The sequence below is a fragment of the Strix uralensis genome, chromosome 15, assembly GCF_047716275.1.
Source record: "Strix uralensis isolate ZFMK-TIS-50842 chromosome 15, bStrUra1, whole genome shotgun sequence".
Lineage (NCBI taxonomy): Eukaryota > Metazoa > Chordata > Aves > Strigiformes > Strigidae > Strix > Strix uralensis.
In genome coordinates, this window is record NC_133986.1 from 3,834,618 (window position 1) to 3,856,323 (window position 21,706).

General features: G+C 50.3%; 1 protein-coding gene across 7 annotated transcripts in view; it reads left to right on the plus strand.

Moving 5' to 3' along the window:
• Window positions 1-21,706, plus strand: part of WT1 (WT1 transcription factor) — a 93,114-nt gene that overhangs the window by 36,762 nt on the left and 34,646 nt on the right. For 2 of the 7 annotated variants that reach the window (XM_074885036.1, XM_074885033.1), the window contains exon 1: window positions 17,454-17,838. Coding sequence is in view for 5 of the 7 variants with exons in the window: in XM_074885033.1 (XP_074741134.1) it covers window positions 17,744-17,838 (95 nt within the window). In the remaining 2 variants the exon portion in view is untranslated. Of the gene's footprint in view, window positions 1-17,453; window positions 17,839-18,214; window positions 18,353-19,131; window positions 20,011-21,706 lie in introns of those variants that run through there. The other 5 variants (XM_074885031.1, XM_074885032.1, XM_074885034.1 and 2 more) reach the window with 4 other exon arrangements.

Sequence of the window (21,706 nt, forward strand, 5' to 3'; positions counted from 1 at the left end):
TTTTCCCCTCTGTGCAGCTGCCAAAACCTCTAGCTTCCTTTCACTGACGACTTCACTAGTGCAGCTGTGTATTTTCAATGAGTAGCACTAGGAAAATTTGAGGGTGGAATATAATTAAATTTTTAAAACCCACAGGAAAGTTTCTGGTTTGAACATATTAGTCGCTCAAGCTTAATTAAAGCTTAATTTCTAAAGATGTTACCTGATGCTACCACAGATGATCCAGAGAGCTGCAGGATGATCTGTGCTGTGGATTACACTAGCCCCAGCACTGTCACTCGCATCCTGATTTGAATCAGTAGGAAAACCAAGGTACTGAAGGCCAGTGACAGACTCACAGAAGGATTTGTGTCAGAACCAGGTTAGGTCTCAGAAACCTCTGGTTGCAGTTGCTGTGCGGAGAGCCATGGCAGTGTTCCCTTTGTGAAGTATAGCAAAAATTGCCCTCTCCTTGTCGTCTGCTGAAGAGAAGGTAAACGTTAAATGCACCCCAGTTCTGAGCAATTCTGAGTTATAATTCATGCAAGCCTTGTTCAGTGAAAATAAGGTAATGTTTCAAATGCACTTGCCTTGTAATCTCCCTTTTCTTTTATGCAGCCCTAGGTGCTGCTGAATAGAGGTAGCTCTGCTGCTGAAGCGGCCGCCTGTGTGATCCTGTTTACTTTCTAAGCAAGGGATTCTTCAGTTTATATGGGGCATTCTTGTAGCTGGTGTCTCTTCTTGGATCTGTTTTGAAAATATGGGAAGTCAGTGGTGCATTATGTAAGACACTGATATACACGACACTGATATGCTCTGGATTTATTTGCTGGCTGTGAAGTTGTTTAGCCCTGTCAGAGTCCTTGTCTGGACAATAGGAAATCTAAAAGCAGAAATGCCAGATGAATGGAGCCAACAGAAAACGGTCTGGGCTTTCTTGGGCATACAGCTCTTGCATATACAAGTTGTAGCTCTGTGACCATGTCTGTCCAGATGAAAGGCCAGCAATGGGAAAGAATTGCATCCAGCTTTGACTACCAAAAAAGCAGCTGTGGATTCTCTGATCTGAAAGCTCACTCCCCACCACCATGACCACCTTATTTTTTAACTTTTTCCTTACACAACCCATTAGGTGGCACCTAGAGAACAGAGAAGTGATACACCTGACATACCCTGGACAGGAGATAAAGGCAGGAGAATGAGTGCAGCCATCTCCCACAATGATCTTTAACTTCCTCCCATACCTCTTTACACCCCTCCACACTCCTGAAACTACTCTGCTGTCTCTACTAAAGACTTTTGGCTGCACTGTGAGATACCCAGGTCTGCTCCGCCAGTGAGTTTGCACGGTCCTTTCTGGCTCCTGCATCTTATCTTTCCTCTTATCTCTGCAGAATGCTGCAACCCAAATGATGAAACCATCTACTAAAAACTGCTCTGTGGGCAAATCCTGCTGCTTTTCTTTCTATGAAGGTGCCCCATGTTACATCTGAACAGAATGATCAAGACCCTTTTCCTCTCTGCAGTGTACTTTGTACTTTGGTCATTTATTCTGAGTGAGACCTGGGCACAGACCAGTCTTCTTCATTCTCCTCTGCTCCCACATCTCAATTGTAATGAAGAAGAAACCCCCAGAGGCCAGTGGAAGCCACATGGATAACTCAGGGCCAGGTTTTCAGGACAAACTGTAGTAGGTGCCTCCAGACACTTTAGACAGAGACAGCCACTGGGATGGGAAATTTTTATCAAGAAGGTTTAACCCCAACTGCTACTAATCCCACCCCATAGTTAACAAGACATTGAAGACAGTCCAAACTTCTCCTTCTCATGGATATTGAACTTGCTCTTTGAGAACCTCAACTGCTACTGGTATTAGGAGCAAACTGTGGAGGAGTTAGACCTCTGAACTTAAAAAAACACTGGAACCAGAAAAGGTTATCTCTGAGGGTTTCTACCACTCCTTCAGGGATGGTTTTGTTAGAAATAACAACTGGAGTTTTAGGTGACAGCTACTGATCTGATAGACAATAGAACTCACTCCTTTGGTGACAATTCCACTTCTGCCCTTGTCAAGCCCCCTGTTAACAGCTGGCTCTCTGCCCTACCTAGAGCAAAACTGAAGCTGATTTTGGATATCACTGCATCCACTTAATGACATTCAGAAATGGAGAGTACCATAACAATGGAGCTGGTGTTACAGGTCTTGTCACATGGGAAAAACTGAAAATTGAGAATCATAGAATCATAAAATGGTTTGGGTTGGAAGGGACCTTAAAGATCCTCTAGTCCCAACCCCCCTGCCATGGGCAGGGACACCTCCCACTAGACCAGGTTGCTCAAAGCCCCGTCCAACCTGGTCTTGAACACTGACAGGGAGGGGGCAGCCACAGCTTCTCTGGGCAACCTGTGCCAGTGTCTCACCACCCTCACAGTAAAGAATTTCTTCCTTATATCTAATCTAAATCTACCTTCTTTCAGTTTAAAACCGTTACCCCTTGTCCTATCCCTACACCCCCTGATAAAGCGTCTCTCCCCAGCTTTCCTGTAGCCTCCTTTATGTACTGGAAGGCCGCTGTAAGATCTCCCCAGAAACTTCTCTTCTCCAGTGCTGAACAACCCCAACTGTCTCGGCCTGTCCTCATCAGGGAGGTGCTCCAGCCCCCTGATCATCTTCGTGACCTCCTCTGGACCCACTCGAGCAGGTCCATGTCCATCTGATGTTGGGGGCCCCAAAGCTGAACACAGCACTGCAGGGGGAGTTTCACAAGAGCAAAGCAGAGTGGCTGAATCCCTCCCTTGACCTGCTGGCCACACTTCTCTTGACGCAGCCCAGGACACAGTTGACTTTCTGGGCTGCAAGCACACATTGCTGTCTCACAGTCAGTCTTCCATCCACTAATATCCCCAAGTCCTTCCCCTCAGGGCTGCTCTCCATCCACTCATCACGCAGCCTCTATTTGTGCTTGGGATTGCCCTGACCCACATGCAGGACCTTGCACTTGGCCTTGTTGAACTCCATGAGGCTCACACAGGCCCACCTCTCCAGCCTGTCCAGGTCCCTCTGGATGGCACATCCCTTCCCTCCAGCCTGTCAACCACACCACACAGCTTGGTGTTGTCAGTGAACTTGCTGAGGGTACCTCGATCCCACTGTCCATGTCACCAACAAAGGTGTTAAACAGCGCCAGTCCCCACACCAACCCCTGAGGAATGGCACTCGTCACTGCTCTCCACTTGGACATGGAGCCGTTGACTGCAGCTCTTTGAGTGCGACCATCCAGCCAATTCCTTATCCACCGAGTGCCCCATCCATCAAATCCACGTCTCTGAAATTTTTCTTGTAAGGCTATGTATTCTAGAGTGACCTGGGCACTTTTATATCATCTAGTCAGTTTTTGACACAGCAAGGAATTTATATATAGCTCACAAATCAGAGGTGGTTTCTGTCAACTGGGCTTTTTTTTCCGGCCTCCTTTTGTGTATGTCACAGGACAACTTTTTATGGGGTCCTTTATGGGAAATTAAAGAGAATCAATTTACGTCCTGCTTGGAAAAAATGGTATCAGACAACTTCTTCAAAGTTCAGCACGTTTCCCTAAGCCCAAGTAAAAGCCTAAATGGTTAAATCAATCCCAACTAATTTAACATTCAGTAAACTCTGCCCTTATTCACACATTCTACTATTCCCAAGAAGAGAAAAAGGTTGGTTTATAGGAGACAATGGTGCAGATGAAAAGAAACAGAAAATGTCTCCTGTTGGAAGGATACAAGCTCTTCTTTGGAGCATGTAAAGTAACCTGATGTTTGTTCCCCCTCTAGATCAATGTCATTACATATCTTTTCCTTCCCCCATCAGTTCAGTTTGCTGAGGATAGCTCAAATCTTCTCTGTGCTAAAGCCTCCATAGTTGGAAACAGGATCTGAAATGCCAGCAAATAAAGGTTTTGAAAGCCCAACTGAGCTGTGCACATAACTCCTTTTATTAGTTTCTTGGCTGAACTGAAAAGCTCAGAAACAAGTTGTTCTATGACAGTGGAACTAATGAATCCTAGCCGCCTGGATTTGAATCCTTGTCTCTGAGCTCTTTGCCCACCCCTCAACCCCTGCTCCCTACATGTCCCCTGTGATTCCCTCCCCTCCCACTACCTTCACTTCCCTCACTTCTCCCCAGATAACAGCTGGGCAATGGTAGCACATACTGTAGTTAGTTCTGATGAGTAACTGGCCAGCGGGGAGCCAAACTGCAAATAACTGCTGAGCTCACACAGCAGTGCTGCTTTAGTGGGGGCACTAGTTTAGGTCCCTTTGCGTCTGTTGAGCTGCCAGTTTCTTGAAGTTTGTGCACACGGCATTGCTGGGAATGTCATGTCTACAGAATTTGGCTGAAACAGGTCTGAGGTTGAGAACTTGTTCGAGAGACAGATGGACTGACAGTGCAATCATATAAGACTCGTTTCCTAAGGGAACCTGCCTTCAAATGCTTTGCTTGAACCAAGATAAAATATTTTTGCTTTGTTTTCCAAGACTTGTTAACTGCTTGGATTAAACTAAATATGCATATGAAATGATACTTTAAACATGCTAGTACTTTTCTGGCAGCTTATGCAGATTCTGTTTTTAAAAAATAGCAGTGGATTTATTTCTTTACATATTTTACAAGCAAAGCATGGCATAGCTAGTCCTGCCTAGTTTATGTTGGCTTCACAAAATTTTGCTATTGTGATGCTATTCCTTTGATATCCGTCATCTTTCCTCTCCATTTGATGTCTCACCCAAATGTTGCTGTCTTCATGGGAGAAATACATGGTATTTTTGAGACTTTGCTGACTTCTTAAAAAGTTATGGTATTAGTCCAAAAGGGTTTTCTCCTCACCTTAGCATGGTTTCAGGTGTTCGGGTGTTAGGTAGCTTTACTTAATATAGAAAATCAAACATTATAAAGAAACGGCTAAATACACCTTAAGTATTAATAGCCTAGTTTGCATTTTCCTTGAACGGACATCATGCTTCTGTTTGGGCTTTTTTGTTCACATATGGAAATGAATACTAGGATGAAGTCTTCTGGAATGTATTGCCATGTCATATCTAACTATAAAGGTATTTAGTTTTCCTCCTTGTGACCGTAGCAGCCATCAACATTAATTGATTGTACATCCTCATGAAAAAAAAGGTGTGACTCAAAGTCATAAATATCTCATTCGCTAGACCCAGTTTCTCTCAAATTCATCTTCCTTTTCCTAACTCATTCCACAATTATGACCAGCATTTTGTAGTGCACTGCAGGTCATTATGTGATCTTGGTGTTTGCAGAGACACGACATGATTAGGGTTTCTTTTCTGACCAAGGAGCTAATTACTATTACTATACTGTTATATAGAAAGAACAATGATAAAAAAAAATATCTACAGGAGGCCATCAATGCTATCATCATCTATCTGACTTTAGAGTAAGAAGAATTGTACGAACTATAAAAATGATGAAATTGGCAAAACCGATCAGTAGGTCTCTGAGAAGAATTTTATTGAAATCCAGGCCCTAGCTTCTTAGTATCAGATGTTAAGATAAGCTGATAAGAATTAAGATTTTCTAACAATCAGTTTTCATCTGCTGCTATTCTTTATTTGTACTGCTGAAACACCTAGGAACCCTGGCAGCAGACCAGTGCTGTACTGTTCTAAGCACCATTTAAACACAGAACAGAGAGGAGATTGCTGAGCTTAAAGATTGTGAATTCTCATAAAAAGTAAATCAGTGCTTTGAAAAACATCAGTGATGACATTATCAACTATTAATCTATTCAGTAAATTATATGTCTTCTTTTCATCTGTCATTTCCAGGTCTCATTCAGAAACATTTTCCTCCTGCACATACTTACTGATTTTTGTTCTGTATTTTATTCAATGCACTGTATAAAATGTGCTAAGAGAAGTTATACTTTCAGGGAACTGTGTGATCACTCCATGCTACAGGTGAGCTTCAGTCCATTAGTCTTTGCAATGCGAGAGCAAAGCGATGATTGTTAAGGCAGGAAAGAGAGATGCTCACTAAATCTAAGAGAAAATACAAATGTCTTCTAACATGGGAGAGTGAGAAAGAGGTAGATTAGTAGGTTATAATGTCTTGTATTATTACTGTATTCAAATCCAGTCTTGATGGTATTGAATGCATCATTGTCACACTGCTGGCTGTTTGGTGTCTGGTAAATGGAGTTCAGGAGGTAATTGCTGTTCACAGGAGTAGCCAAACTTTATGCTAATTGCCAACTTTGTTGCCATGGTTATGCAGAACAAGCATCTCCCTAACCCCCTGGGCAGGAATCAGGCATAACACAAAGGTAGATAACTTACTGCTCTGAATAGAAATAGGTTGAATAGAAGGCTTTGGTCAGCAAGGATACTAATCTCCCTCCAGTCACTAAGCATCCCCGTGTAGAGAAGTGACGTTACACCTTCCAAGCTGTTAAAGCAGAAGCACAGTTTTGTCCGTACTTTCTCTATTACAAATATCAAGCCCATTTGAGCATTCTGTTCAGAAATTTGTCAAAGAAGAGACAAGGTTGGTTGGCCATGGCAAATGAGAGAAATCATTTCTACACATCCATTGTCTGCCTTTGTTGATGTATAGGGGGTGTCTGTTTAGGGAAAATATCTTGCATTTTTATCCACCTGTTCACCTCTACCAGCACTCCCAGTGGTGCTGAACTTCCACAATGAAAATGTCAGACAGAGTTTTAGTATGACGTGGTCTACCCAGCTAAGAAATGGCTAAACACGTGTCTGTTTGATGCCACTGTTTTGATAATAGCAAATGGTACATTTAATGTGTATGGTTTTGATAATAGCAAATGGTACATGATACAGATTTGATGGGTGTACTGCAGAGATGGGAGAGCTGGGCTGCTGCTTCTAGAGGAAGGAGAGTGGGAGGGAAAAGAAAGACTAGGACACACACAGAAAGCCAGAGCAACTGGTGAGGGGCTGGCGAGCTGCCTGGTGAGCTAGGTGGAAAGGCAGAAAGGACAGAGGACCACTGTCCTTTAGGGAGATTCTCCCCTTCTCCCAGCTATAGCTACAGTCCCTACTTCTACAGTTCTTCCACTGGTTGCAAGAGCAAGTCTGATAGACACAAAGCAGATGGAACTGTGATCATGTTGACGTTTTGTACAGTCCACTTGCTTTGGCGACATCCTTTTTGGCCTGTGCCTAGAGGAAGTGCTGTGCACAGCCATTGGTGCTCACAGCAAAGAAGCGGATACCAAAAAGTTGTACCTCCAGTTCACAAGTACAAAATTGACTCTATCAACTGGCAGCAGTGTATGTTCTGCCAGCAAATTATACAAAAATATACTCTAATGAACTTCTTCAGTTATAAAGGCCATTTAAATGACATATGACTTTCAAAACAAGATATTCTATGGGGCCTGTATATCTCTCCCCACTCCTGTGTTTGCTTTTCCTGCTTTGGCATCTGACATTAATGTCTGTCATTGAACATCTCAACCTTTGTATCTTTCTCATGGGAGACACAGATCAGAGTGTTTAAGCTTTGTAATTTGGCATTGCTGGCATTTTTTGTTCACCACAAATGTTTCTGATGATACTAATGACATTTAGCAAGTTTTGGAGGAAAAATCATTAAGAATAGAATAAAAAAAAAACCCTTGGTGATCTGAAGTGCTCTCTAAATGAACTCTAAATTCAGACACAGCATCCAGCCTTTCCATTTGTGAGGCTATTTGCAGTTATTATTTGAGAGAAGAACAATGTTTAAAACTTTAGACAAAAGGTTTTAGTTTTGTTCGGGGAAGGTATGACTATTGATCAAAAATACATTCTATGTGTTTCCAGTTTATTGAGGCATACTCATTTCCAAGACTGAAACTGCTGTCTTTATATTTTTACAGTCTTTGTTTGAACTGAGATCCACATTCATTGTTACTGAGCTTTAATAATCTAAGGGTCACTTGAAGGGCTTTTGTTTGAGAGACCTTTCAAGCCAAGCCAAGGCAGCAGTTTAGAGAACGTTTCTTGTTTGTAGACAAAAATATATTAAAACAACCAAGGGAGCTATTACTCTTCCACATAATTATTTTTAATGTCTCATTGGACATGTATGAAATGCCTTTCAGTTCCTGTGGGAGAATTACTTTTTTACATTTTGCAGCGTGGCTTTTGTTATATTTCTATGCTGCTTTTCCATTGAGCAATGTTCACCCCAAAAGACTTTATAAACACGAACAGTATCTCTAGGAATATGCTTCCAACATAATCCATATAAGTACTTAGAGATTTGCCAGCAGTCTTTGGGCCTGATACCTTGCATACCTTGTGCCACCTATTTTTTCTGGCCATAATCAAGAAAGAACGTGACCCCAGTTCACAGAGGGAAAAGTCAGAGAACAGCCGAGAGTCCAGGACTGCATGAGGTGAGGCAGAGCCGTATGGTGCAGCAGCCGGTGTTAAAGGCAGGGAAGAGGGGAGGAGGGATAAGGCTCCTTTCGCTCCCTTTCCCCTGGTAAATGCATGCCAGGTAATCAGAGCACCTTTGTGTCTTTGGCATGAAAATTGTCTGTAAATATTTTGTGTTGTGCGGCTCCTCTCGGTTAGCCAGGAAAAACTGAAATGGAGTACATCCTTTGCTTTTATAACAGGAACAAATTTAGGGGAAGGAGAACAAGAACAGAAGTTGCAGGAGAGGGAAAGCAGCTTTGCGGAAAGACAGAATCAACCCTGTAAGAATGTACTTCTAGTACAAATATTTGGGCTTAGCTTAGGACACGCACATTATGTGCCATTTCCGCTCCATGGAGGTGCAGGCTTAGCAAGTAGATGCAGGTGCTTCACTGAGATGGCTCCTTCCTACTGTGTATTCATGATCCTTTAAATCTGCCTGTTGCCCTTTCCATTTTGAAAAATGCCCAGATGTTTCTTGCTCAGGCAGGTCACATAGTAGTTGTCTTAATTCTGCAACCATCGCCCTTCTCCCAGGCATGGTGAATGTTAGAGCAGCCCTAGCACACACTTTGGGCAAGGGCCCAGAAAGCATCAGGGCTCACTCTAAACCTGAAACATCTCACAGATTAAAAAAGAAGTTACTGCTTATCTGTGTGTTGCACACAGCTCATTTAACATGCTGCGTCGCATGTCGCAGTGCCAGTACCTCTTTCTTTCCTCGGGGATGATGTGTGCCCTGAAGTTGCAGTGACTTTACCTGTCTCTTCTGCTATAAAAGGAAAATCAGACTGAGTTCAGGGAATGATAATGTAGCTCTGAGTCAGTTTTGGCACCTTACACAAACATACACCATTATCAGTGTCTAGTCGTAAAGCTGATAAAGTTTAGCAAAAATGGGTATCTAGATAACTGTCTTTCCTAACTGGATGTAAACCCAATTTCAAATATATAGTGCTCCCAGGTTTTGAAGAGATAAATTACCATGTTCACCATCTTCAGATGACTAAACTTGAAGTCTTTCAACCTGAGCTTATAAAATTGTAAATTATGTAGATGAAGTATGATTTGTAATATGCTCTGGTTTGTGGAATGACCTTGCCTTGTTCATGGATAAGAACCACACATTTTTAGCAGTGAAAGGCTGTGGAAACTGTCTCTTTGAAGCAGGATATGATGATAGAAGCAAACTATTGTAACTGTAATGCAGTGATATTCTAATGTTTCAAACATGAGTTGCTCAACAATAAGTGATTTAGTTGGGTAAAACGTTGCCTTTACATGAACTTCGGTATCTTGGAACAAAAATTAAGTTGTGTCTCAAAAATATATTATAAGATTGTAAGGATAATATGCACTTACCAGTATCTTCCTAATGTTGCACTGGTAGAATGCTTATAAAATATCTTGTACATAAAAATCACTGCAAATGTGTCCTTAGTGACACATTCCTTGAGACAAGGACCATAAAGCAGTCGAGGGAATTTTTTGAAGACATCATTACTTGAGGGCTTCCTGTGAAGTTGATCTTGCAGTGTCATCCAAAGTTCCCTATCCTGATTTGACAATTTTATGGCTTTGAACTCTCAGTCAGCTGTTCAAGGTGATTTAGTCATTGGTTTGTGCGTCCTTACATTTAGAGACTGCCAGATGTAATTGTTTGCAGAATATTTAGTTCAACTTGGAGTGCTTCTATTCTGGAGAGATGCTGTTGGAGGGACCTCAGAGGAGGACAGCAGGAAAAATGAAAGGACTAAACACATGCAACCTGAATAAGGAAAAGCTGGGATGAAAGGACATAATGGTCCATATGTAACTGAAACATGTCAGCATGAGAGAGAGAGAAGAGTTATGTCGAGTTTGGCAGGAGGATGTAATGAGTAATAGATGGAATGATGAAGGGGAAGTAAAATTGGCTGGATGAAGAAAAGCTTCCTGACCGCGAGATCTTGTTTGATTACTGAAGTTTCCCAGGGGAATTCTATGATTTGGGAAAAGTTGAACAAGACTATTCAGAGCCTCGCAGTGCTCCACAAAGCATAACTCTGTAGTCACCTAATAACTTGGCATCTAGGAGTGGATAGTGCTTCCCATCTTTTATCTGTATTTGAGGTTCTTTGGATTCCTTGTGTTTGCTGGGCAGCCCCGAGCATCCCGTGTGCTGGCCGGCCTATGGCTTCTCTTTTGGTTAGGATTACTAAATAGTATTACAGCTCTTGAGGAAAACCTACCTCCCTTGAGTCTGTGCATGCAAATGTGTTTACTATAGTTATGGGATTGATCCTGTTTCTTTGGTGATGAGTGCAGGAGACTGCAAGGTTGGATTCAGCTATCCAAAGGGACACAAGCTCTGAAGATGCATTCGGTGGCAATTGCGTATGCCTTTGTGTATGTCCTCATAAATCTGGGCCCAAGCCTTTACAATATTTGGATGGATATTATCAATAAATGGTGGTGGAGTGGAGCATATTGTCACTGTGAGATATTCTGAGATCCTTATTTGGCTGGAGAGGTTTTTTATGCTTAAACAGACACCAGTAAAATAAGGAAAATTATTCAAGAATTAACTCAACTTATTCAAGAACTTTCGTTCTGTGATAAAGCATATGTAGCTATTACAAGGTGTTCTTGTTGCCCATATGTAGAATTATTTCATTATAGATCTGTTGTCCAGCTAAAGCTGACTCCAGTAGTTCCTCTGAGAGAAGTTTATCTGATGAAAAATTAAGTGTGTTTTTAGCTGATATCCAACCAATTTACTGAACTTATTTTGACTTCTTCCCAGAGGTTTTGAGAGTAAATTGATAACTGAGAATCCATTTGGATTTTAACAATTAGGAGAGAAGCATGCAAAAACCCAGAAACCCAGAGGCAGTGGAGTCCACAGGGCTTCTACAGATTGGGAAGCTCAGATCGCGGAGTTAGGAAAATGGGCTGACAGACTTTTCCGACTGGGTCTCTTCTGCTTGGCCTTTCAGTATATTCCTTGTTTTCTAGGAACTGCTCAAAGCACTAGAACCCATTTTCTCAAATGCACATAGAAATTGCAAAGGTGGCTGCTGCTCATGGTGAAGCAATGAGATACACACTGCTAAGAACTAAGTTTTGAAACTGCACACAATCCAATGTCTGCTCTGCTCCCAGGAGCTAACTGGTTGGAACTGCGGAAACCCTGAATTTCGAAGCAAGTCCCTCAGAAATGTGAGGTTTTTTTCATGTAAGTTAATCCACTAATAAGTCAAAAAAATCTTCTCATAAGGATACTCCTTCTTTGAATTATCTTCTTATTTAAATTTAATATTTATTATCTCATGGGGGCATGATTAACTCTATATCAATAGGTATATAACTTGTACATTCTGAGATATATCTAATGTCTACCAATGAAAAAATGTAAATCATTTAGATCTGGAACAGTGATCACAATGGAGGTTTCATTTGCAAAGGATTTATGGAGACTTGAAGTCAGTATTATGTTTTGAATAAATGCACCATTGACCAGTATCAGATTTCCATAGGCTTTATCTTGTTTTTTCTAAGCAACCGCTCATAAACTTTTTTAATATCTTGATGAGCATGATGGTGCTACTTGCAAATCTGTTCATAGAGCTATTAATCTATGATAGTGCAATCTAGAGAAAGGAATCACACTCACTTAGTTGTTCCTTTCATTGTTTCATTTAAAAAAAACATAAATAACAAGTTGACAGGGTTTCTTTGTGCTTCTTTCTTTCCAACTAACATGTTAAGTATTTCAAGAAAGGTTTGTCAAGACATCACAAAAGTAATTCTTAGTTCCGATCTGAACTTTACTGAACCCTGCTTTCATGTAATAGGAAGGAAAAACAAGCGGCAGTTTTGATCAGTCCATGACTCAGTGGCTACAGTGAACTCTCGGTACTTTTAATTCCTGTGTCATAGCAGCACTCAGACGAATTTAGCAGAATCAAACATACATAAAATCTGAAGGGAGAGGAATCTCCTGTGTCTCATGAAGAAGAAATTTGACTTCTAAGGCAAGTTCAACACATGGGCTCCCTCCCTCCTCTCCTTTCTTCCCCCACCTCTCCCTGCAAGCTCCATGTCCAGCTGTCCCTGCATGGCTTGCTCTCAGCATGAGCTTTGTGGGACAAGTCCGTTGGTGGCAGTAGGGTCAGCAGAGGCTACTGCTCAGCAGTGACAGTCACAAAGGCAAAAACAACCAGGCCTGCAGTGACGTGCTGCTGAGAGCCCTGCAGGCATCTGCACAGCCAGTTAGGTTGTACTTGATTCTGTGGAGGGCACCAGGACTCCTGTCCCTGCTTGCAGCAGATCTCTCTTGGGCGGAGGCCCTGAAGCCATGGAGTTTTCAGATGACTGTTCACCCTCGTGGCCAGACTAGATATCCCATGCAGCAGCATGTGATACATACACAAGGGAGAGACTGGCTGCAAAGCTTTGATTTTGATGGAAAAAATATATTGAGTGGGAAGCCTCAGAGTAAAGAACTGGGAAAGCTCTTGTTTTGGTTGGAGCTACATTTTTGCTGCCTGTTGCTTCCAGCCAACTAGATGAGGAAAAATGAGCTTGTTTGCCTTTTGTGTATTGCTGCAATCCACACGTATCAGTACATATAGTCCAGAGAGAGAAAAGAGACACGTACCTTTGTATCTGCAGTTAAATGAAGGGCTGGGTATGCTCAGTTGCTAACCAAGCTAAAGGGCTGTGCTGGGAGGGGAGTTGAGAGCAGTGGAATCTCTCCCCAGGCTGTGAAGGAGCCGTTGGCTTATGCTGTGCTAACGGGGCTGGGAGCAGGGACTTGCCGTGTTGCAATAGTTCTCCAGCTCCAGCCCTGCCACCCCCTCACAGGTCCCATCACTGGCAGATCACACGGAGCCGTGCTGCATAACGCAACAACCATCTGCGTTTCTTTGCTTATCCAAGGTCTCCAAGCACTCCAGAAATGCTGCTGGAGTCCCCCAGTGTTCTGGCAAACTACTGTCATCTCTTCCGTTTCTCCAGAGTGTGCAGAAGGCACTGAACAGAACCCAGGAGCTTTTGTGCCTCATCTGCTTTAGGCACTAGGCACATTGTCTTCACCACTTGTCTTCTGCACTCACTGAACATCCGTAGGCAAAGAGGATACGCATGGTTTTCCTCACTGCATGGTGTGAGGCGTTAGACCCTGGTGGGCTGAAGTCCTTAAGCACTCATTTCAGTGGGAGCACTCTTGCTCTGAAGCACTCTTAGGTGCTTACATACGTGAATTCCTCCAAAGTGTGTAGGATGAGACCAAAATCCCGTGAAAAGGGTTTTAGATCCTCAGCTGAGGTAAGACAGACCAGCCTCGGTGGAGCCCCACTACTTTCCCACTGAGGACAACTGGTCAAGGGAGTATCTTTGCATAGGGTTGTAAAAGGGCTTTGCAAGAACAAAGTGAGATTTGGACTTTGCTTGCATTGTTAAAGTGTGTTTGTTCAAGAATGAAGTTGAAAGATAAAGGCATGGGTGGTTAGTGTTTAGGAAAATGTGTTCATGGCCAGTCTACTGGAGAAATGGGTGCCGGGCAATTCATCTTCTGTCCCTGTCCTGGAAAACCCAACGGTTAGTAAGACCTGAGGCTGCTGGTGGCATCAGTTACAAACTGCCTTTCCTTAACCTCTGAGGTACCAGAAATACTGCAGTGGGTGGCTGGGGGCAGCGGGTCCGCTTCAGCAGGAGCTTTCCTAACACTTCTGAATGTAGAAGTGTTTGGTTTACATTTCTGGTGTGTACCTGTATTCAAAGATGCTGTTCCAGGTGGCTCAAAGAATTCTTCAGATTTGTGTCCATGACAGGTATCGTTACTGATTTGTTTCTATGCTATTACATTTAGACTTCAATATGCCTTTATAGTGGGATCTGCATTCTACAACCAGGGAGAAATTAATTTCTTAGATCTCAGTTACCACACATCCATTTATAACATACTAAGTTTTAGAATATTTTTTTTATTTTCTCCTCCCCAAATAATAATTTTATTACTTTCAAAACCATTAGAGATAATGCCAAGAACTGAGCATATTACCTAAGAGCTTTTTTTCCCCCTGATTTCTTTTGTATGTGAGTACCACATACCTATAAAAATTCTATATAATAGTTTTAGCTGCTCCGTAAGTATATCCCGTTGTATATCTAAGACTTTTAAAATGTCACATACGCCAGATCAGAGAGATGTTACCAATACCCAGCTTTCTATGAACTCCTATTCACCAGAGCCCCGGCGAGGGCAGGATACAGAGGGATACTTTATGGCCCCATACAGCTCCGTGATTTATGCTTGAGCCTCGTCTAATAAATTCAGCAGAGCCCCCGCCGTACCTCGTACTTGGCGTGAGCCCACCTCGCACCCCTCCGACACTGAGGCGGGCATCGCCCGGGACCGGGGCTTGGAGGGGGGCGCGGCCCCGGGGCTGGGGGGGGCCGGCCCAGGGCGGAGGGGCCCCGCAGGTGCGGGAGGCGGAGCGCCGCCGCCCCCCGGGTTGAACGCGGGGTCAGGGCTTCGCCGCGGCTCGGGCCCGGGCCCGGCGGGGCTGGGCCGTGCTCATCAATTTCCCGTGCTCGGTGCCTGCGTCCCGGCGCGGTACTAATGCGGAACAAATTGAGACATATCCTCTCCGTAATTAGTTCCAGCGTTTCAAAGATTTACGGTAAAATAATGGCCTGAGCCCCGCCGGCCGGGCCCGGCCCTCCGCGCCCCGCCGCCGCCCCATCGGCAGTCGAGGCTGGTGGGGAGGCGGGCCGGGGGCCCAGAGCTCGCCCCGCCGCCGCTGCCCGGGGCCCGGGGCCGCGCCCGGAGCGGGGAGCGGAGGAGCCGGCGGAGCCCCGGGCCACGCTACCCCGGGCGGCGGGGCCGGCGGGGCGGGGAGGGAGCTGGGGCGAAGGGAGCAGCGCGGCCCCTCCGGCACCGAGGGGCTGTTCATAACGCGGCCGCTGCCGGACCGCCGCCGCGCAGGGCCGGGGTCCCGGGCCTCGGGGGCACAGCAGTGCCCGTCCCGCCCGTGCCCTGCTCCGCCCAGCGGAGAGCCAGGGACAGGGCACGCACCTCGCCCTCCTTGTGCCATCAAAAAAGGCTTTTTCCCTCTCAAAGAAAAAACAAAACGTCCTTTTTGCAGCTCGGAGCCGTGCCAGTGCCCCCGTCAGCCCCGGCAGGGGAGGCCGGGCCCGCCGTGCCGGGGGCTGTCGTGGTCCGGCGGGGCGCGGGGAGGCAGCGCGAAGGCAGGACCCGGCCCGCCGCGCTGGGTTCCTGCCCCTCCTGCGCTCCTGGAGGTGCTTCGCGGCTCTGTTTGTGCTGCTCTCGGCACTTAAATAATCCAACCCTGATCAGCTCCCTGAGTGAAGGGAGACAGATGCCCCTGCGTGCTGTGAGCGGCGTGAGCGGGATTGGAAGGGCGGGGGATTTATCTCTGTTTCAGTTTCCCCCACCTCCGAGCCGCGAGGGGATCCTTCATGAATTTAATAAAGTGTAGTAAGAATTACCGGTCCCATAATTGGTTTGCAGGGCAGGGGAGAAAGCGGAACGGGGAAACGCCGGCTGGGGAGGTGCTTCAGCTCTGCTCAGCTTGGAGCAGGTTCCCGAGCCCGTTTTGCCCGGGATCGAGTGGGACTCTCAGTAGAATCATCCCCGTCCAGAAACTATCAGTTGTTCACTCTTGTAGAGTATGGCTTCGAGTACAATCGAAGATTGAGCATCATCAGGAATTACCGTAGCGAAGGAATAGCGGGCAAAGCAATTAAACCTGATTGCTGCCTGGCAGAGATTTGGATCGGGCCGTGTTTGGAGGGGAGGGGGCAAAATGTTCCGTCCCACCCGGCAAAGGAGCTGCTGTCCCTGAACTGCCATCTCTCCAGCCGTTGCTTTCAGCTGGCCCCGAGACGCGGAACCGGGCGCCCGGTGTGCGGGGCGTGGGGTGATTTACGCCGGAGAGCGACTGGAATCGGGGTCGGGATCTGCGGGGACGAAGCGAGCCAGTGTCCCCTGCAGGGAGGGAGCAGCTCCCCTCGGCATGCCGGGGCGCTCCCTGCCTTGGCCTGGAAAACTGCGGGGCGGGGGATTTTTCTCTCTCCCTGGTGCTGGCTCTGGGGAACGGCTGCAGAGAGCGGCGCCGGTCGTTTCCTGAAAGTCCCCAGCCTGTCCCGGGGTAGCGACTTACCTCCTCCTCCTCGGGCTGCACCGCCGAGGCGGGACACCCCGGGACACCCCCGGGACGCGGCCGCTGTGCCTGCGCCGGGCCCGCTCCGTGCCCCGCCCGGCTGCGGTGGCCCGAGAGGGCGCGGTGGCGGGGCGCTGAGCTGAGCTGAGCTGAGCTGAGCTGAGCTGAGCTGAGCTGAGCTGAGCTGAGCTGAGCTGAGCTTGCAGCCCCGCCGTCCCCCGGCCCGCTGTCGGTCCCGCGGGGACCGAGAGCGCTTGTTTCACCGCTGGGAAGTGCGGGAAAGGCGAAGATTTGGAAGGACTTCGGCAGCTCTTGTTCCCAGGTGGAACAGCGCAGACCTGCGCGATCGAGAAAATGTCTTTCCCTTTCAAGAAGAGTTATCAAGCTAGGTTATTTCAAAAAAAACCAAATAAAAACACCCACTGGTTCGAAAAATAGTCCGCTGCGGGAAAGGCTTTTTCTGTTTGTACCCAGGGAGATGTCGTTTTCACGGGAAATTAAATACTCCGCTTAGGCTGGCCAAAGACTTCTATTCCTGCATGTACGTCGTCTATTTTAGAGCGGGAGATGTAAGGGACCAGCCTCAGGTGTCGGTCCGTGACAGAAAGGAGCAAACCCAGCAGCAGCCCCGCTCGCCCTTCTGCGGTCCCAGCGGGTACGGGGGGTGACCGCGCTGCGCGGGGAGCCCCGAACGGGCAGAAGGGGGGGGCAGAGGGGAGCAAGTGTCGAGGGCCGGAGGTGTCAGCAAGGGCAGCGCCCTCCCCGCCCCGGGCAGGGGCTGCGTTCACAAACGCCGTCCGAGAGTGGTTTAGTTTTGTGTGTACTCGTAAGAAGCGACAGATCCTGTAAATTTAGACGATCTTTAATATCAGCAAAGATAATCAACAAATCTTTCGCTCTTACGTTACACGTAGATTTCCGGAATAAATAGATTTACACATCAAAAGAGAGATTTTTAAACGGGAATGCTCTGAAGATTATGAAAATTAAAGTAATTTTCTAATAACAAAACCCGGCTGTTTTGGTTAAAGAGTTTAAATAAAAATTAAATTGTATTTGGCTATTCTAATAACGACCTATTGTAATTTCTTTTGTTGCAGCATTTACCCTTTGAATTTTAAAACATCGTTTCAAGATTGGCGATGCTGGTGGTAACCTTTAATGACGCGGGGGGAAGGAAACACCGAAGTGTAAATTGTCACCGGGAAGACAACGGGCTCGGTCTTTCCAGCGGCAGGTAAGTGTCCACGGCGTTTCTTTCATTATTTTAGCTGTAAAATGCGGGGGAGGCAGCGGGGGGGCGGCGGTGCGCTGCTGGGGTGCGCCGAGCCGTGGCCCCCGCGGCATTTGCGGTGCCGCGGTTTTGATAGCGGCCGGTGAAGATGCGCAAGGGCCCCCGGGTCGCGGAGCCTCCCCCGCGCCCTCTGCTCCCGGGAGCTGTCCCACGCGTGCTCGTAGAAGCTATTTCCCCCGCCCCCGGGTGATTATTAATTAGTAGTTTTGAAAGGAGACGGCAGGATCCCTCTTGTCGCGTTCGGTGGGAGCGTGTCCCGCGGGGGAGCCTGCGGGCTCTGCTCCGGTCCCGGAGGCGCCTGGCCGCGGCGGGTTCCGCCACGTCCCGCGGGGCTCTGCCGCCCGGCCAGGGGCTTCCCGCCTGTCCTGCACCGCCGATATCTGGCATCGCTCGCTGCCGGGGCTGATCCGAAACCCGCCGTGTCGCCTGGAAGGACGGTCCGGGGATAACGTCTAAGGTGCCAGCGGGGGCTGTCCCGCCGCCGCCCCCGGGATGCACGCTGAGGGGCTGCTGTCCAGGAGGCTGGGAAGGGGAGAGAGAGCCCGGGGCTCCCCAGGAGCAGTGCCAGATGACTGCCCCCAAAGCAGGTTACTTCCAGCGCTGCGATCCTGCCCCGCCTGCCCAGCCGCTTCCTTCCCCCTCACACAGGGACAGGTCGGAGGGCCGGGGTCGGGACGGGGCCCACGCCCGCCCTGGTCCCCTTGCACCCGTCCCATCTCCCCCGCCCCCGCCCAGGGAGCCCCCAGTGTGCGGGCCCGGGGGCCCGGGCAGGCAATCCGGACCCCGCAGGAGCTCAGGGACACGCGGGTTCCTCCCGTAGCGGGAGAGGCAGCTGGAAAGGCACTTTCCCCCGGCAGGGACGGGGTCCGCCCGCCCCGGGCTGGGTCACTTCCCCTGGCTCCTGCGAGGGAGGAGGCTCCTCCGCGCTGTCCCCGGGGCCTGCGACCCCGCCGCCCTCGGGGGTCCCCACGGACACGCACGGAGCTGGCGGGGGAAGTCATCCAGCACGTACTTACTGGCCACCTGGATCCCTCTAAGAGTCTCGCAAGGCTCTCCTAAAGCGAAGGGACGTTAGGGTGAGATTTAGTGGCGCTTGCACCAGAAGAAGGGTGGGAGTGATGTGTATGGGAGATATATTCTCCCACAGTAACCTCTCCCCCTCCCCCCGCGGCTCTCCTCGCCCCCCTCCCTCCCCCCGCGTGTCTGGTCCGGCGGGGTTCAGCAGAGCGGGCTGTGGGCAGCCCCTCGGCGGAGGTTGTGTGAATGGAGGATCGGCGTGGCTGACTCCTCCTCCCCGGCAAGCGCCTCTATTTGAGCTTTGCAAAGTTGAGGGCGAGCAGGCATCCGAGGTGAGGCGTGCGAGGCGGCTGTGCCCCCCTCCCCGCGGACAGACGGACACACGCACGGACAGACAGGCGCACACCCGCACACGCGGACAGCCCGACACACGGAACCCCCCGCCGTGCCCTGCGCTGCCAGCGGGTGCGAGCCCGGAGGCGATCCTGGAGAACAACCTTGCCCTGTCGCTGCTGCCGGCTCCCGCAGGGCTGGACCCGGGGAGCTGCGTCGCGGAGCAAACGTCCCCCAAAGGGCTGAGCTCGCCAGCCTGGTGCCTGCAGCCGGAGCCGGCCTCCGGCTTGGCGGGCAGGGGCCAGGTGTCCTGGAACAAGTGCGGCCCGGGGGCAGACTGGCTGCCCGGCGGCAGGCAGAAGGTCTGCGAGCAAATGGGCTCCGACGTCCGAGACCTCAACGCGCTGCTGCCCTCCGTGCCCTCCCTGCCGGGCAACAGCAACTGCGCCATGCCGGTGAGCAGCGCGGCGCAGTGGGCTCCCGTCCTGGACTTCCCCCCGGGGGCCTCCTACGGCTCGCTGGGGCCGCACTCCTTCATCAAGCAGGAACCGAGCTGGAACGGGTCGGACCCGCACGAAGAGCAGTACCTGAGCGCCTTCACCGTTCACTTCTCCGGCCAGTTCACCGGTACGGCCGGGGCTTGCCGCTACGGGCCCTTCGGCGCCCCGCCGCCCAGCCAGCCGCCCTCCGGCCAGGCTCGGATGTTCCCCAACGGGCCCTACCTGCCCAACTGCCTGGAGGGCCAGCAAGCCATCCGCAACCAGGGTAAGGGCAGCGCTGCCGGGCGGCCCGGGCTCGGGGGGGCGGCCCCCGCAGGCGTCCGCTAAGCCTTGCCGGGCCGCACTTGGTGTAAACACCAAGCCCGGCCTTTCTGGCTGCAGCCGCCGGGCAGGGTTAGGCGAGCCGGCCCTTCCGTGCCTCCTTTCCCTCCCTGCGCGGCCGCCGCGTCGCTCCCAGGAGTTTTAGGAGCCACGAGTGGCTCGCCCCCACCCCTCCCGTGGGGTGGCGGGCCGCAGCGGGCGGCTCTGCCCGGCGGAACGGAGCGCCCCCCCCCCGCCCCCTCCGTGGGTTGGAGCAGCCTCTCGCCTCGCCAAGGTTTGTTGGGGCCGGGGACGGCGCAAGCCCTGGAATGGAGATGGGGCCAGTGCCCCGAGACGATTCCCTCTACAGATCTTGGGGGTGGGGGGGGGGGGGGGTGTGTACCTCCAAACCTCCTCCCGAATCCGACAGCCTCAGTCCGCGTGATTCCAAGCCCTGTGTCGAATTAACCTCGGGAGCGCTGAACGCCCCCAGGCCGGGATAAACAAACAGGGGCGCCTCGTAGTTTCCTTTCAGCATCTCCGTGGCCGGGACAGGCTGCAGTTTGCACCGTCCTGAGAAATTCCCGTGGGCCGCAGGGCCGAGCGATGGGTCATTCCCTGCGTGTGGCACCGAGATCGTCACCTAATCGTTTTAATTCCAGTGGCCGCAGTATAAACATCTGCTGGTGGTGCAAAGGCGAGGAAGAAGGGAAAGGGCCGAGCGTGCGGAGAGCTTGCCCGAGCCCTTTCGGGTCTTGTTCCCCCTCCTTCAACTGGCCCCGGGGGCGCGGGTTGTCGAGTCCCGCACTCCCTGGCCCCGGACGAGGCGCTGGGGGGGGCCTGGCCGAGTTGGGGGGGGGGGGGGGTCGGGCCATAGCGACCCCGAGACTCGGGGGACGGGGGAGCGGCGGAGGGTGCGCGGCCCGGCCGGGATCTCGGGCTTGCTGTACGCCCTGGGGGCAACCACGTACCTACAGAGAGGGTCTGGCGGCGGGCAGGGCAAGGGGCCGGAGCGGAGGCCGGGGCCGGGCGGGCGCGGTCTGTGCTGGCCGCCGAGGGGTGGCCCGGGGCCGGCGAGGCGCCCGGGGCGAGGATTGCGGTGCGGAGAGGCGATGGCGGCGGCGGGGGGGAAGCGGTTGTTCCGCAGCGCGGCCGCGCACGGGCCTCCCGCGGGCGGTGCCGGGCCGCGGTCCCGCTGCCACCGCTCTGCTGCCTTCGCCCCCCGGCCCTGCCCCCGCTGTCCGCCCGGCGCCGGGCTCTAACGTCGGGAACCGCGGAGCGGGCCGCCGGGGCCTTGCCCGGCGGGGAGCGATGGGCAGCACCCCCGGAGCTCGGGGTCGGGGCCGTGGCGAGGCTCCGCAGCCGCTGCGCGCCCCGCGGGGGCCGCAGGCTCTGAGCGGCGGGACTCGGCCTGCGGTCGCCCTAGCACAGAGCACGCCGGGCCCGGGAGCTCTGCCGGGGATTTTTAAAAAGACTTCTGAAAGGATTTTAGACATCGGAGAGGACTGGTAATCGCTGGGCCGAAAGAGCGACGAGATGGAGCCGAGGGTGAGGGAATTAAACTCGGCCCTGGGTGCGGGAGCGGGTGGGCGAGGGACAGAGTGACCCCGCGCCGTCCTCTCGCCGGAGTTTAACCACGCCGTGGGGAAACGGAACCCGTA